Source organism: Phoxinus phoxinus (genome assembly GCF_949152265.1).
Source record: "Phoxinus phoxinus genome assembly, chromosome: 14".
In the NCBI taxonomy this organism is placed as follows: Eukaryota; Metazoa; Chordata; class Actinopteri; order Cypriniformes; family Leuciscidae; genus Phoxinus; species Phoxinus phoxinus.
Genome location: NC_136889.1, coordinates 18,876,608 through 18,888,949, shown reverse-complemented (window position 1 = coordinate 18,888,949; position 12,342 = coordinate 18,876,608). Strand labels below are relative to the sequence as shown.

General features: G+C 37.7%; 1 protein-coding gene across 2 annotated transcripts; it reads left to right on the top strand.

The window, feature by feature from the left end:
- Positions 1-341: 341 nt before the first annotated feature.
- Positions 342-12,244, top strand: fbln5 (fibulin 5). 2 transcript variants are annotated; one of them, XM_079634331.1, is made up of 12 exons: positions 342-1,048; positions 1,124-1,192; positions 2,129-2,183; positions 2,456-2,504; positions 2,601-2,903; positions 7,977-8,099; positions 8,780-8,896; positions 9,020-9,136; positions 9,297-9,419; positions 9,920-10,046; positions 10,166-10,361; positions 11,376-12,244. In XM_079634331.1, exons 2-12 carry the CDS (start codon positions 1,149-1,151, stop codon positions 11,535-11,537), a joined length of 1,416 nt encoding a protein of 471 aa, XP_079490457.1. In that variant the 5' UTR covers positions 342-1,048; positions 1,124-1,148; the 3' UTR covers positions 11,538-12,244. The 2 variants fall into 2 exon arrangements, with proteins under 2 accessions (XP_079490457.1, XP_079490456.1); XM_079634330.1 differs by having other exon boundaries at positions 343-1,192.
- Positions 12,245-12,342: the final 98 nt, after the last annotated feature.

The window sequence follows — 12,342 nt, the reverse complement described above, 5'->3', positions numbered from 1 at the left end:
TAGCGGTACAAGGTTATTTCAGCATATTTACACTAGGCAATAGCTAATAAGATGCAGGTCCACCAGGTGACACTGTGGTTATGGTCTGCTGTCCAATCACTGCCGGGCTGCAGTTAACTTTTTATATTAATTTCACTGTACTGCTATTTCAGCTATGTTTGTTAATTAAAAACATTTAGTGATATAGACTATTTTTTGTAATAAATGCTATTGTGATATGTAAATTTGTAATGTTTACAAGTAAAAATTAATGATCGACGCGCCGCTAACACTTGTCGCACTGCCAATAAGCGCGAGAGCAATGTTTATTTGATAAATACGTGCTGTTTTTGACTTGGCCTACTCAATCAAACTCAGTTTGTGTGTGTGTGGCGCGAACTTGTTTTGCTTTAAAGGGCCCCAGCCTTCGTTTTGAATTCCAGTGATCAAAAATATGTTGCTCTGACATCGTTTTACACACCTAGTTAAATTTTAAGACCATGATAGTTTTGTTTCTGTAAATTAACTACTGTTTTACTTTACATTTAGCCTGAACTACTCTGTTGAATAGTGAATGGTTAATGGGGTACGCCGGACGTGATGACTCGACACCAGTAGCGTAGCCTACAGTATAGCTCCTTCAAAATTTAAGTGAATTATGCGTCGTTTTATAGATTCTTTGCTCGGTTTTCCTCGTTGCCGTCTTCCTTCTCGTTTTGAGTCTGTGGCAGAGCTCCCTGTGCGCGCTTTCGTTCCAAAGGGGGCTGTCTATCTTTGATGGGATCCAGCTGTTGGCCAAGTGCTCTGGGGGCCCGTTTATTTGCATTGCTAAACAATCCGTGGAGTGGGCCGAGCACGGAGAAATACAGCAAGATTTAAATTTTTTATATATAGTAGGACCCTCCTTTTACTATTGGTCAATGTTCTCACACGTTCTTGCCTTCGGTCGACAGGGCGGCCGCAGCGGGTGACCAAAGCCAAGTGTCTCGACATTCAAGTGAACGCGCGTACGCGGAGGGGGCGCTTTGGGCACTTCATTTTGCGCATTGGGTCCAGCGAGCCCGTAAAGGTAGTAAAACCACAAAGATCAACTCTTTTCCTATTGCGAGGAGTTTACGGGTTGGTGGTGTGACGTTCTTTCCAGGGGAATTACAAGGATCCACATAAACATGTTATTTGAACCACGTCGCTTGAGTTGGTCGACCAACAAAAGGTGAGTTTAATTAGTCAGCTGGTGCTTTATGGCAAGCCGATTTAGCATACGTTACTTACAACTGAGTGACTTATGCCACTTATTTATGATTAGCTAAGTAGCCTAATCCTATATTGATTAGGATTAGTAGCCTTTTCATTAGATACTGTGTGAATATCTATTCAATAATACTAATTAATTTGCTATGTCTCCATGCCAGTAGTGACAAGTAAATATTCCATTGTTACTGGTGACAAGTTGCCAATTGCCATTAGGGATTTGTGGTTCATTTCTTAGTTCTAGTAACTATTCCAGAAGTTACTAATTATCTAGTTAATTTATTACAGACTAGTATATGCCAACAGTTAAAATAAAGTTGCTGCCTTAAATTAAGTACAATAAACTTGGATGTTTAAGTAATTTCAACTTAAATTACATTAAACTGACTTTTAAAAAAAATCTTGTATGACAAAAAAAAAGTTTAAAATTGCTTAACTTATTTTGAGTTAAAGCAATGTAAAAACTTATGTTGTCAAAACATTGATGATATTTTTTATTTTTTTTACAGTGAATTGTTACTATAGTAACACCAACTGCGTTTTGCATTGCTAGTTACTATTGCTAGTTACTATTGCTTGCATTGCTAGTTACTATTAACATTGTCACTATTGGGATGGTAACTAGTTGCAAATAAATATGTGTTAGTATGTAATAAATATGTACTAGTCACTGTGGGAATAAGAACTAGTCTCTAATAAACAAGACTACTAGTGACAAATTTAACAGATATTATGTGAACCATAAGTAATCCAACTTCTTTGTCGATATTCCTGGTTTTGAGTGAGCATTTAGGGTTTATGTCAACCCTTGAAGAATTAGGTGAATGAACCCTTGAAGAATTTCAATGTTTTTTGTTTTCAAAATTATTTACTGACATATTTTGTTTTTTATTTGTAGAATGTTGTCAATTTTAATAAGTATCATATGCTGCATTCACTCTGGGAAAAGTCAGGTAAGTGATTATTATTATTTTTTTGTCCTTGAGTCATTTAAACTTGCCACTGTTGTTTGATGTGTGTCGTAATAAGAGTGCCTCTCTTGTTCTTTTTTGATTAGTTTTACTTTTTTTTTTGCTTTTCCGGTGCTGTTGTACATCTTAGGTACACATAATAAACATATGATAGCAAGGCCAAACTACTTCAAAAAGCCTTCTTGCTGCACAATGAACTCTATAAAATGTTGTTTATCTACTGGATTGATTATGAAATCCCTATTTTTCTCCAGTCGTGCACAGATGGATTTACTTATGACCGCCGTGCCAGACAGTGTATCGGTTAGTGGCATATCCGCTGTCATGATATTATTATGTTCATCAAGAACTTGTATTTCAAATACAGCTGTTAATGGCATTTCTCACATATACTTTCAGACGTTGATGAATGCCGAACACTGCCAGACCCGTGTCGAGGTGACATGCAGTGCGTAAATCAGAACGGTGGATACCTGTGCATCCCCCGTGGACTCTACTCCCAATCTTACGCCCGCAGCAGCCCACGCTCCTACCCTGAGCCTTCCTATCCTGAAGAGTCCTACCCTGACAGATCGCTTGGATATCCTGAACCTCCTGTGGGAGCAGGCCCTGGTCCAGGCCCTGGTCCGAGCTACCCAATAGTGAGCCGGTCCACTCCCTGCCTTCTCGGATATACACTTGGTGCTGATGGCACTTGTGTTGGTAAGTTTTGCCTTACGGTTGTATACATTTCAGCATCTTGTACAACCCTGTTGATCATTGTTGGTCAAAGATGTTACCAGAAAAGGTTGTAAATTCAAACTCACAAGATTTGTACACATGCCTGGCTTGTTAGGAAGCCTTGGTCTGATTCAACCATTTTTTTTTTTTTTTTACAGAAATAAACAAGCATGGACAATTACTATATTAAAACTATCTAAAAAATGTAATTTAATACTTCAGATCAAAAGGCTTTTGAGCCTTCATCAGAAATTCAGTCAGGTGTGTGGAAACTTTTATCTGGTAGTGTGAATAATCATATATGATAATATTATGCCATACATCTCTCCAGAGATGCAGCCAATGTAATATGTTATATTAGATTGGCTTTAGTTGTAGAAACTTTTTAAATGTGCTTATTCTGTATGCCAGACTGAGAGTTTGTTCTAATGAACAATAAGGCCCTACTAGTGACCAATGGAGTATATATTAGTCATTATTGGATTTTTTACTATTAAAAACGACTAGTATCTGTTTTGTAGTTCTTATTTTAATGTTATCATGCCTTGCATTGTGCTTTAGAAGAATATGTTTACCAATTATTTGCACATGATAAAGTACCGAATTTAAGTTTAGTTCCCAAGAAGAACTTACAACTTTCTGGCATATATAAAGCCAGTTCTTTATAATGCATAACGCAAGCTAAGAAGAACTCTTTGAAACGTGGTCAATACTCACTCTGGGTCACATCAGGTTGTGGTCTTATGTTTACTTCATTTTCTGCAATGGGCCATGGGTCTTCTCGCTTTGAAATGAAGCAAAGACTCAGTTCTGCGCTGGACTGTAATTTAGTAACGGCTGTGGTGGGCTGAGTGACATCTTAAAGACTTCAGCAGAATGAATCTCGTAATTTGGACTGGATCAGTCATTAGTGTGGAACCACAAAATACTGTGGAACCTCAGAACAAACTACATCTTGTGAAGGGACAGGAAGACACACAGGACCTGGCATTCAGCCCTGCTCACTGTTCCAAACTTTACAAATACAACAAGACGGTTTTTGAGTTCTTTATTTACTGTCATAAATCATAATTTTTTAACTGGCTCTATGTGGTCTGCTTCTGTTGAAGTTGTTGAGCTGAATGTGGTGTCAGTTATGTCAGTTATAACTGTGTTTTATTGCTTCCATCTAGATGGGTGTTATGAATTGTGTTATCTGTGTCTTTATGTGTGTCAGCATGTTGACCTATTTCACGTGCCATTTGATAAATGGTAGCACAAATAACTGTGCGCTCTATTTTTCGATATGGTCTGCGGATTTGTCTCGAGTTGGTGCCAGTCTTTGCAGTTAATGCATTCTCCAGTCTTCTCTTACTCCTCTGAAGAAACACAGTGATAGATTTGTTACCTTTTGAGCCCAAGACGGTCGTGTTATAAAGAAGATAGACGCACAGATGCGCTCATGAATGTGCATTTGCACATGTCCTGACCTAGGAAATACTTGGATTGAGTAATGAAGATGAATGTTTTGCCCTGTACTAGATTTTGGACACAGAGAAAGGTCTTGTAGAGCCACTGAGACATTCAGTACAGCAACATTTTATGCTTGGATAAATCGTTAAAAATCGTAGAGACAAACCATTGCGGTTTCTCAGCATCTGTGGTTGTTTGTTCTTGCCAAACATGAGGTCATTGGTTGTCGAATGAAATCTGTCATTGACCAGCTGTGCAACTTGTAAGCTTCCTTTGTACAGTGTGTGTTCAGTATTTATGTATGTTAAGGGATGCTGTTATGGAAGAGAAACTGTACAGGAAGTGTGTGTTAAACCATTCCATCATTCATCTTACAGGTATTGCTGTGGTGTCAGCGACGTGTGTTTGTAAAAACTAGGGAATGCCCACTCCCTGCCAGTGACGCTAAGATGTGATGGACCAAAACAGTCAAACCAGTCAGTGCCTGAAATGTGTCCATCATAAGTCCCATCAATCCTGTGTTTAGCCTCTGTACTTATAAACCTCTGAAAGACAGTTCAGTTCAGGTGAAACTTGAGAAAATAAGATCTAAAGCCCACTTATGATTCTGGAATGTGGATGCTTTGCATCCAAATTAAAGAGCTTAAATTATCTTATTCTAGGTGGGAACTTGAAACGGTTTCAAAATGTTGATTTGTCAAGTTGAAACTTGCCTACTCGGGCTGTGGGACTGTAACTGGTGTCTGTCAGCAAATGGAGAGTAGCTGTAGTACCGCAGACTAATTAATGTGTTTTAGCTTAGTGGGGCGTCTGGAAATTGTAGTATGATGTCATTATTAGCTCAGAGTCACTGAACTTAACTGTACTAACTGTAATGCTATTTTAAAAAAATGTACCGTTCTAATGTTTGGGGTTGGTAAGATTGTTTAGTATTGAAATAAGTCTCTTATTCTCACCAAAGCTGCATTTATTTATTTGTAATTATTTAATAATATTGTGAAATATTATTATACATTTTAAAGCTGTTTTCTATTTTAATGTATTTTAGAATGTATTCATGTGATGGCAAAACTGAATTAGTCCAGTCTTCAGTGTCACATGATACTTCAGAAATCATTCTAATATGATGATTTTTTTTGCGCAAGAATTTCGAAACAATATTTATATTAATTAGTGTGGAAAACATTGTTCTTGTGCTGCTTAATATTTTAAGAAACTGTGAGACTTTTTTTTCCAGTATTCTATGATGAATGCATTGATTTGAAATATAATCTTTTGTAATTATAAATGACTTTACTGTCACTTTTGATTTATTTAATGCATCCTTAAAAAAAATATTTTATTTTCTTACTGACCCCAAACTTTTAAATGGTAGTGTAAAGATTTCATTCATTTACACGTATCAACCATTAATTTTGTACTTACTGTGTGAAGTCAGCATAGAAGGGTGTAAATCATGCTGAAAGAGCAGCTGGAGATATTTCTGATTCTACAGGTAAAGATCTGCCTGGCTGGTTATTTTCAAATGTTCACATGCTAATGGTACTGTATTTTTCTCTAAAAAAAACCCCTCTCCTTGTGGCTGACCGCTTGCACTAGACATTCCACACTAAACGTAATTACTACCCTGGCTTGCTGTACACCTCACGTTAGTACAATGATTCCAGCTAATTCACATATGCTGTGTGAAGTGTTGCTTGACCGGGCTGCTTGAACTATTGCAGTGGTGGATTGTAAATGCCTTTGATATAATTTAAACAACCAGTGTGTGGCAACAGATCACGGGCATTAAATCTCTGGAATGAAGAGGTGCGTATAGAAGCAAGAGCTTTGAGTTGGTGCCAGATTCTTGGGTCCTGGATTGACCTCAACATGTTTGTTCATATTAATCATCTACAACTGCATGCCTGAAAAGTTTAGACATGCATGTTTCTTTTTGTTTCATTGTTTTGCTTTAATATGACAAGCATGTCCTGACTTATGAGTATGAATTCTAACACCTGTCAATCAAATGATTCTACAAAATTTGTGTTTTTATTAAATATATGTGCAATTTGATTTTGCTTTCAGAAAATTAGAGTGTCATGAACTCAGTTGAACATATTTTAGCATCTGTAAATCCATTTCATAGAATTGTACAGATTTTCCAAATACGATGAAATACTTCAGATTCCGTCTGGGCTTACTTTTAAGGGATTGAATATCTCTGATATGAAGCTTGCATTTAAAGACCTCAACAACATCTGGTATTTGGACCCCTTGTTAAGTTTAACAAATTGTACCATAGTAAACTTGTTAAAGGTGCAGTTAAAGTCTTGACTCCGACCGCATGAATGATGTCATTGATCTCTTTTCCTCTTTTACATGCAGACATGTTTATCTCTCTTTCGTTTACAACCATGTCTTTCCTCTGACCCTTATTTAAATCATGTGCAAAATTGACTGAAGTCTCCTTTTGCTATTCCCGGATCAGATCTGATCCCAAAAATGCTGGCATTCCCAGAATCCCTCAGATCAGACGTGTGTGATGATACACATGTAATCCAGATGCTCTCCTTCACTCTCTGGGGTCCTGCTGGGCCTGAGTGGGTTTTCTGTCTCATGTGGCCTGCGTCTCTGCTATCCGACCTGGCTGTAATGATTCCACCTCATAATAATGCTTAGTGATATCGCTTACCAACAAGCTGTGTAATTGTTAAGGATCTGAGCTGCTTACACATTGTTTCAATTCCAGGTAATGCAAAACATGTGACTGTCTTTGTGATTACTGTACAGTAAGGCACTTTCGTTGAAATGTCAAAAGCAAGTGAATGGGTCATTTAAAACTCATTTAAACGTGCAGTTCCTCAGTAAAGCTGTGTTCTTGTCTTGCATTTGCTTTTTTTGTTGTCTCTTTTCATCTTCATAGTGTATAGGCCTTTTTGCCAACTTTTGCCTGTTTGGATTATTGTGGCTTACGCACCTAGACTTTTTGGTCTTTTCAGGATTTGTGAAGTAACTTATTATGGAATTTCTGCTCGGTTTGCCAGGACCCATTGCATCACTCTACCCATATAGTAACAGTGGGACTGTTGGCAGCTTTGACCAAAGAAACTGTAACTATCTGGCTTTCACACGGTCCCAAACTCCCGACTTCATCATGCCCTCATCACTTTAATAGTAACATTTGCTTTCTTTTAAAACATGTGACTTCATGGTCTGAGAACCAAGGGTGCTTGTTCGGGTATTTAAGGCATATAATGCCCTCATAAGGAATTGTGCTGATAATGAGCAAGCGAGAGTGGAACGGGGAGATATGAATTCCAGTTTTGGAAACGTGTTGTGTAAGACTAGTTATTTGTGTAAGATGTGATAGTAAGGTTAGATTTATGAGGTCAGGGATGGATTTCGAGAACAGAGCTGCTGCGTGAAGTAAAGAACATCGGTCCACATAGAGCAAGCTATCAGCGGGACAGATTAATGCAACTTCATAAATCAGAAGAGCTCATTGTAAGTTATACACCAAGGGAAACAGATGGAGTGTTTCAGGTGAGTTTCTAATTGGACAGCGGTGGGAAAAGCACAAGTGAACTGAACTGACAGTTCTTTCTTTTCTTTTTTTAGATGTTGATGAATGCGAGACAGAGTCTCACCAGTGTAACCCGACTCAGGTGTGTATAAATACAGCCGGTGGATATACCTGCTCATGTACTGAGGGCTATTGGCTGGTGGGTGGACAGTGCCAAGGTAAGATTACCAATGCCTATAGGCCCTAGTTTGATGTTACATGTTTTAATTAGTGAACTCTGAATGCCAAGCGACACACCATTACATTACACAGTTAGTCCTGTAATAATCCAGTTTTCATGATTTCAATGTTAAAGTACACTACCAGTGTCCACAAGTTTAGGATCATTTTTTTTTTTTTGTTAAATGAACGAATACTTTTTTATTTAGCATGGACACATTAAATTGATTGAAAGTAAAGATATTAGCCAATAAAACAGTTTTCAACATTGCCATTAATAAGAAATTATTCTTGAGCACCAATTCAGCATATTAGAATGATTTCTAAAAGGATCATGTGAAACTGCAGACTGGTGTAATGATGCTGAAAATTCTGCTTTGTATCACAGAAATAAATTACATTTCAACATATATTAAAATAAAAATGTTATATATTTTTCTAATTGTAATATTAATAATATTTCACAATATCACTTTTAAATTTGACTTCTTTCAAAAACATTACAAAATCCTTTCCAAAATCCAAAATCTGACCTCAAACTTTTGAACGAGTGTATATTAAAATCAAATTACTTGATTTAACAGTTCAATGACAAGACAATTACGTTATTAGAATAGTTGAATTCAAGTTGTGACAATTGTTTTGCGTATTTCGTGCTCTCTAACTCACCTTTCTTTAGACATTGATGAGTGTCGCTATGGTTACTGCCAGCAGCTGTGCGCTAACATCCCTGGCTCATATTCCTGCTCCTGTAGTCCGGGATTCCTCCTTAATACAGATAGCAGGACATGCCAAGGTGCACACATACACATAAACATACTCAATCATTACAGTTTAGCTTAAAGTGAAGTTGTTATTCACTGAAAACCTTGAAGTATGCCATTTTCTTCCTCCTTCCTTTTTTTTCCTCTCTCGCCAGATGTGGACGAGTGTGAGACAACCCCATGTTCTCACGGCTGTTTGAACACATACGGCTCATTCATGTGCACCTGTGACGAGGGCTTCGAGCTCGCCTCTGATGGGACCACCTGCAATGGTAAACTTGGAAAGGAGGAAGATAGGGGACAGAAAACATGACGGTCCGGTTTAGAGGTTTTAGAGATAGGTTTAAGATGCGTGTTGCCTGTATTTGTATGTGTGAGTTTGTGCTTTGACAGTGTGTAATGTGTTTACCTTCATCAATACATTGTTCTCAGATCTGGACGAGTGCAGTTTCTCAGACTTCCTTTGTCAGCACGTGTGTGTGAACACGCCAGGATCATTCTCCTGTGTGTGTCCATCTGGATATTATGTGTATGAGGATGGAAGGAGCTGTGAAGGTAACAGTACATTTTTATATTATGTGCTTCTTCTCTAGTGCATATTTGTATAAAAGTTTCTTTCGCCTTCTAGATGGACTCGGATAAATATTTCTATACACTAGTATATTCTATACTTCTATTTTTATACTGTACAAACTGTATATTCTATCTATCTATCTACCCATCACAGGAAACTTTCTGCATTTTGACATTTTTTAAAAACATCACTTAGTAGGATTTTTAAGCTGTTTTCCTTATGAGACACACACACACACACACACACACACACAAACACGCACACGCACACACACACGCACGCACACATGCACACACACACACACACACACACACATATAGTATTTGTGTGTTTGGTATCAGCAAGTTACTTTTGGACCCTGCACACAAGAGTATTTTGTATCTACTGCACAATTGAACTTCCTTTACATTGATGGTTTTGTTGTTGTTGTTGCTGCTGATAATGATGATAACCTGAATCTGTTGTGTGTTTGATTTTGAAGATCTCAATGAATGTGAGTCTGGTAACAACACCTGTACAACAGCACAAGTGTGTTTCAATTTCCAGGGAGGTTACACATGTCTGGACCCTCTTATATGTGATCGACCTTACATAGAGCTCAGTGACAAGTGAGTTTATGAATGCTGATGATAGACACCTTGTTTGCTGTAATCAAAACATGAAGTCAGAGACATTTGACTTTAATCTTTAACAGATGCAACATGTTACATTTCTCTTTCTCTCTTAGTCAGTGCATGTGTTCTGCGGAGAATCCCGCATGTCGGGAAAGACCCTTTACTATCCTGTACAGGCATATGGATTTGTCTTCTGGCCGCAGTGTTCCTGCTGATATATTTCAGATGCAGGCCACCACACGTTACCCTGGAGCATTTTACATCTTTCAGATCAAGTCTGGCAACGAGGGGCGAGAGTTTTACATGCGGGTGAGTGAGTGGGCTTCTGTCTGTATATCGGATGCCTGTTGTAAAACACTTACTCTACCATTCAAAAGTATGGGGTCAGTAAAAAAAAAAGAAGAAGCTTATTTTCGGCAAGAATGCGTTAAATACATTAATGATGTTACAAAATATTCCCATTCTAAATAAAAGCTGTTCTTTTGAACTTTCAATTCATTGAAGAATCCTGAAATAAAATGTGTCCGGGTTGAATATTAAGCAGGACAACTGTTTTCACCACTGGTAATAGAAAATGTTTCTTGAGCAGCAAATCAGCATACTTGAATGATTTATGAAGGATCATGTGACACTGAAGACTGGAGTATTGATGCCTAAAATTCAGCTTATTTTAAATTGTTATAGTATTTAACAATACTACAGCTTTTACTGTGTTTCTGGTCAAACGAACACAGCCTTGGTGAGCATAAGAGATCAGCTTTCTTCCAAAAACCTTCAAAAATCATACCAACCCCAAACTTTTGAAGAGTAGCGTAGATATAAAGGTGACCACTAGAGGAAGCTGTAGGATTTCTGTGGAAACCTTCTGCCAAACCACAGTCTTTATTGGTCCTCTGTGTCCCTTAATGAATAAGCTGATGAAATTTTTTCAAAATCAGCATTCATTTATAAAACATTAAGTATTTATTGCCATTTCAACACCTGTGCTGTGAAATGAAATAAAAATACTGTAACACCTTAGTTTAGGGACCAATTCTCACTGTTAATTAGTAGCTTATTAGCATGCATATTACTAGGATATTGGCTGTTTATTAGTACTTATAAAGCACATATTAATGCCTTATTCTGCATGACCATATTCTACATCCCTTAATCCTACCCAATACCTAAACTTAACAACTACCTTACTAACTATTAATAAACAGTAATTATGAGTTTATTGAGGCAAAAGTCATAGTTAATAGTTAGTTCAAAGTGAGAATTGGACCCTAAACTAAAGTGTGACCAAAAATACTTATTATCTTTTCTTTCTCTCCATTACAGCAAACCAGTAATATCAGTGCAACTTTGGTTCTGTCCCGACCCATTAAAGGACCGAAGACCATCGTTCTAGACCTAGAGATGGTTACCGTTAATAACGTCATCAACTTCCGTGGCAGTTCAATCATCCGCCTCACAATATTTGTCTCCGAATATCCATTCTGAGGCTTTATAAATGAATGAACCTCTGACCTCTCACCTCTTCATGGCCCCATACCTCCATAATGGACTTCCTGTTACTGCACTACCCATCAGGCAGCTGCATTTCTTGTTTTGTTTTTTTGTTCTGTGGTTCTGGACTCTCATGTGGTCATCACCCTCTCTGTCTGCTCTCTCGTGGGCGGAGCTTGTGTTGATCTTTGATATTTCATGATGCAGGTTTTTAATTAGGCTGCCTGGCTGTCGCAGTCACACACATGTACCCGTAAATAGAAGAATATTTATGTTGTGTTTCTTTTGTCTCATTTGTTTGTATTTCCCATTGTGCTTTTTCTTCCCCCAATTGCCTTTTTTTTTTTTGTAAAGCTGGATTTGTTTGTCGATACTTTTAGTGACACTTGTCACATTGTCTCACTGTGAATGTGAGTTTTTGAGCGCCGCTTTCATTATTTCTTGACCTTTGAATTCCCCAAGCAATGAGAGAGCTGCTAGGCTTGCACATGCTACAAAATCACTTTTTTAAATTTACTCTAAATAACTCTGACAGGAGTCTGCAGTGCATCTTCAGCACCCGTTACCCAGGAAAGTTTCAGAAAACTCATTTGTTTAAAAATTATCATTGCATCTGTGCAGAATTTCCTCTGTGTATCTGTTTTTTATTTGACAGGTAAAGAGAGCCTGGTCAATCAATAAACAAAAATTTGATGACCTGAAATTTTGTTTGTTTCTGTTCACTTTTAACAAATTTAGACTGATGCATAGAAACTTAATGATGGCATAAGGGTTAGTTCACCCAAAAATGGTGTTCCAA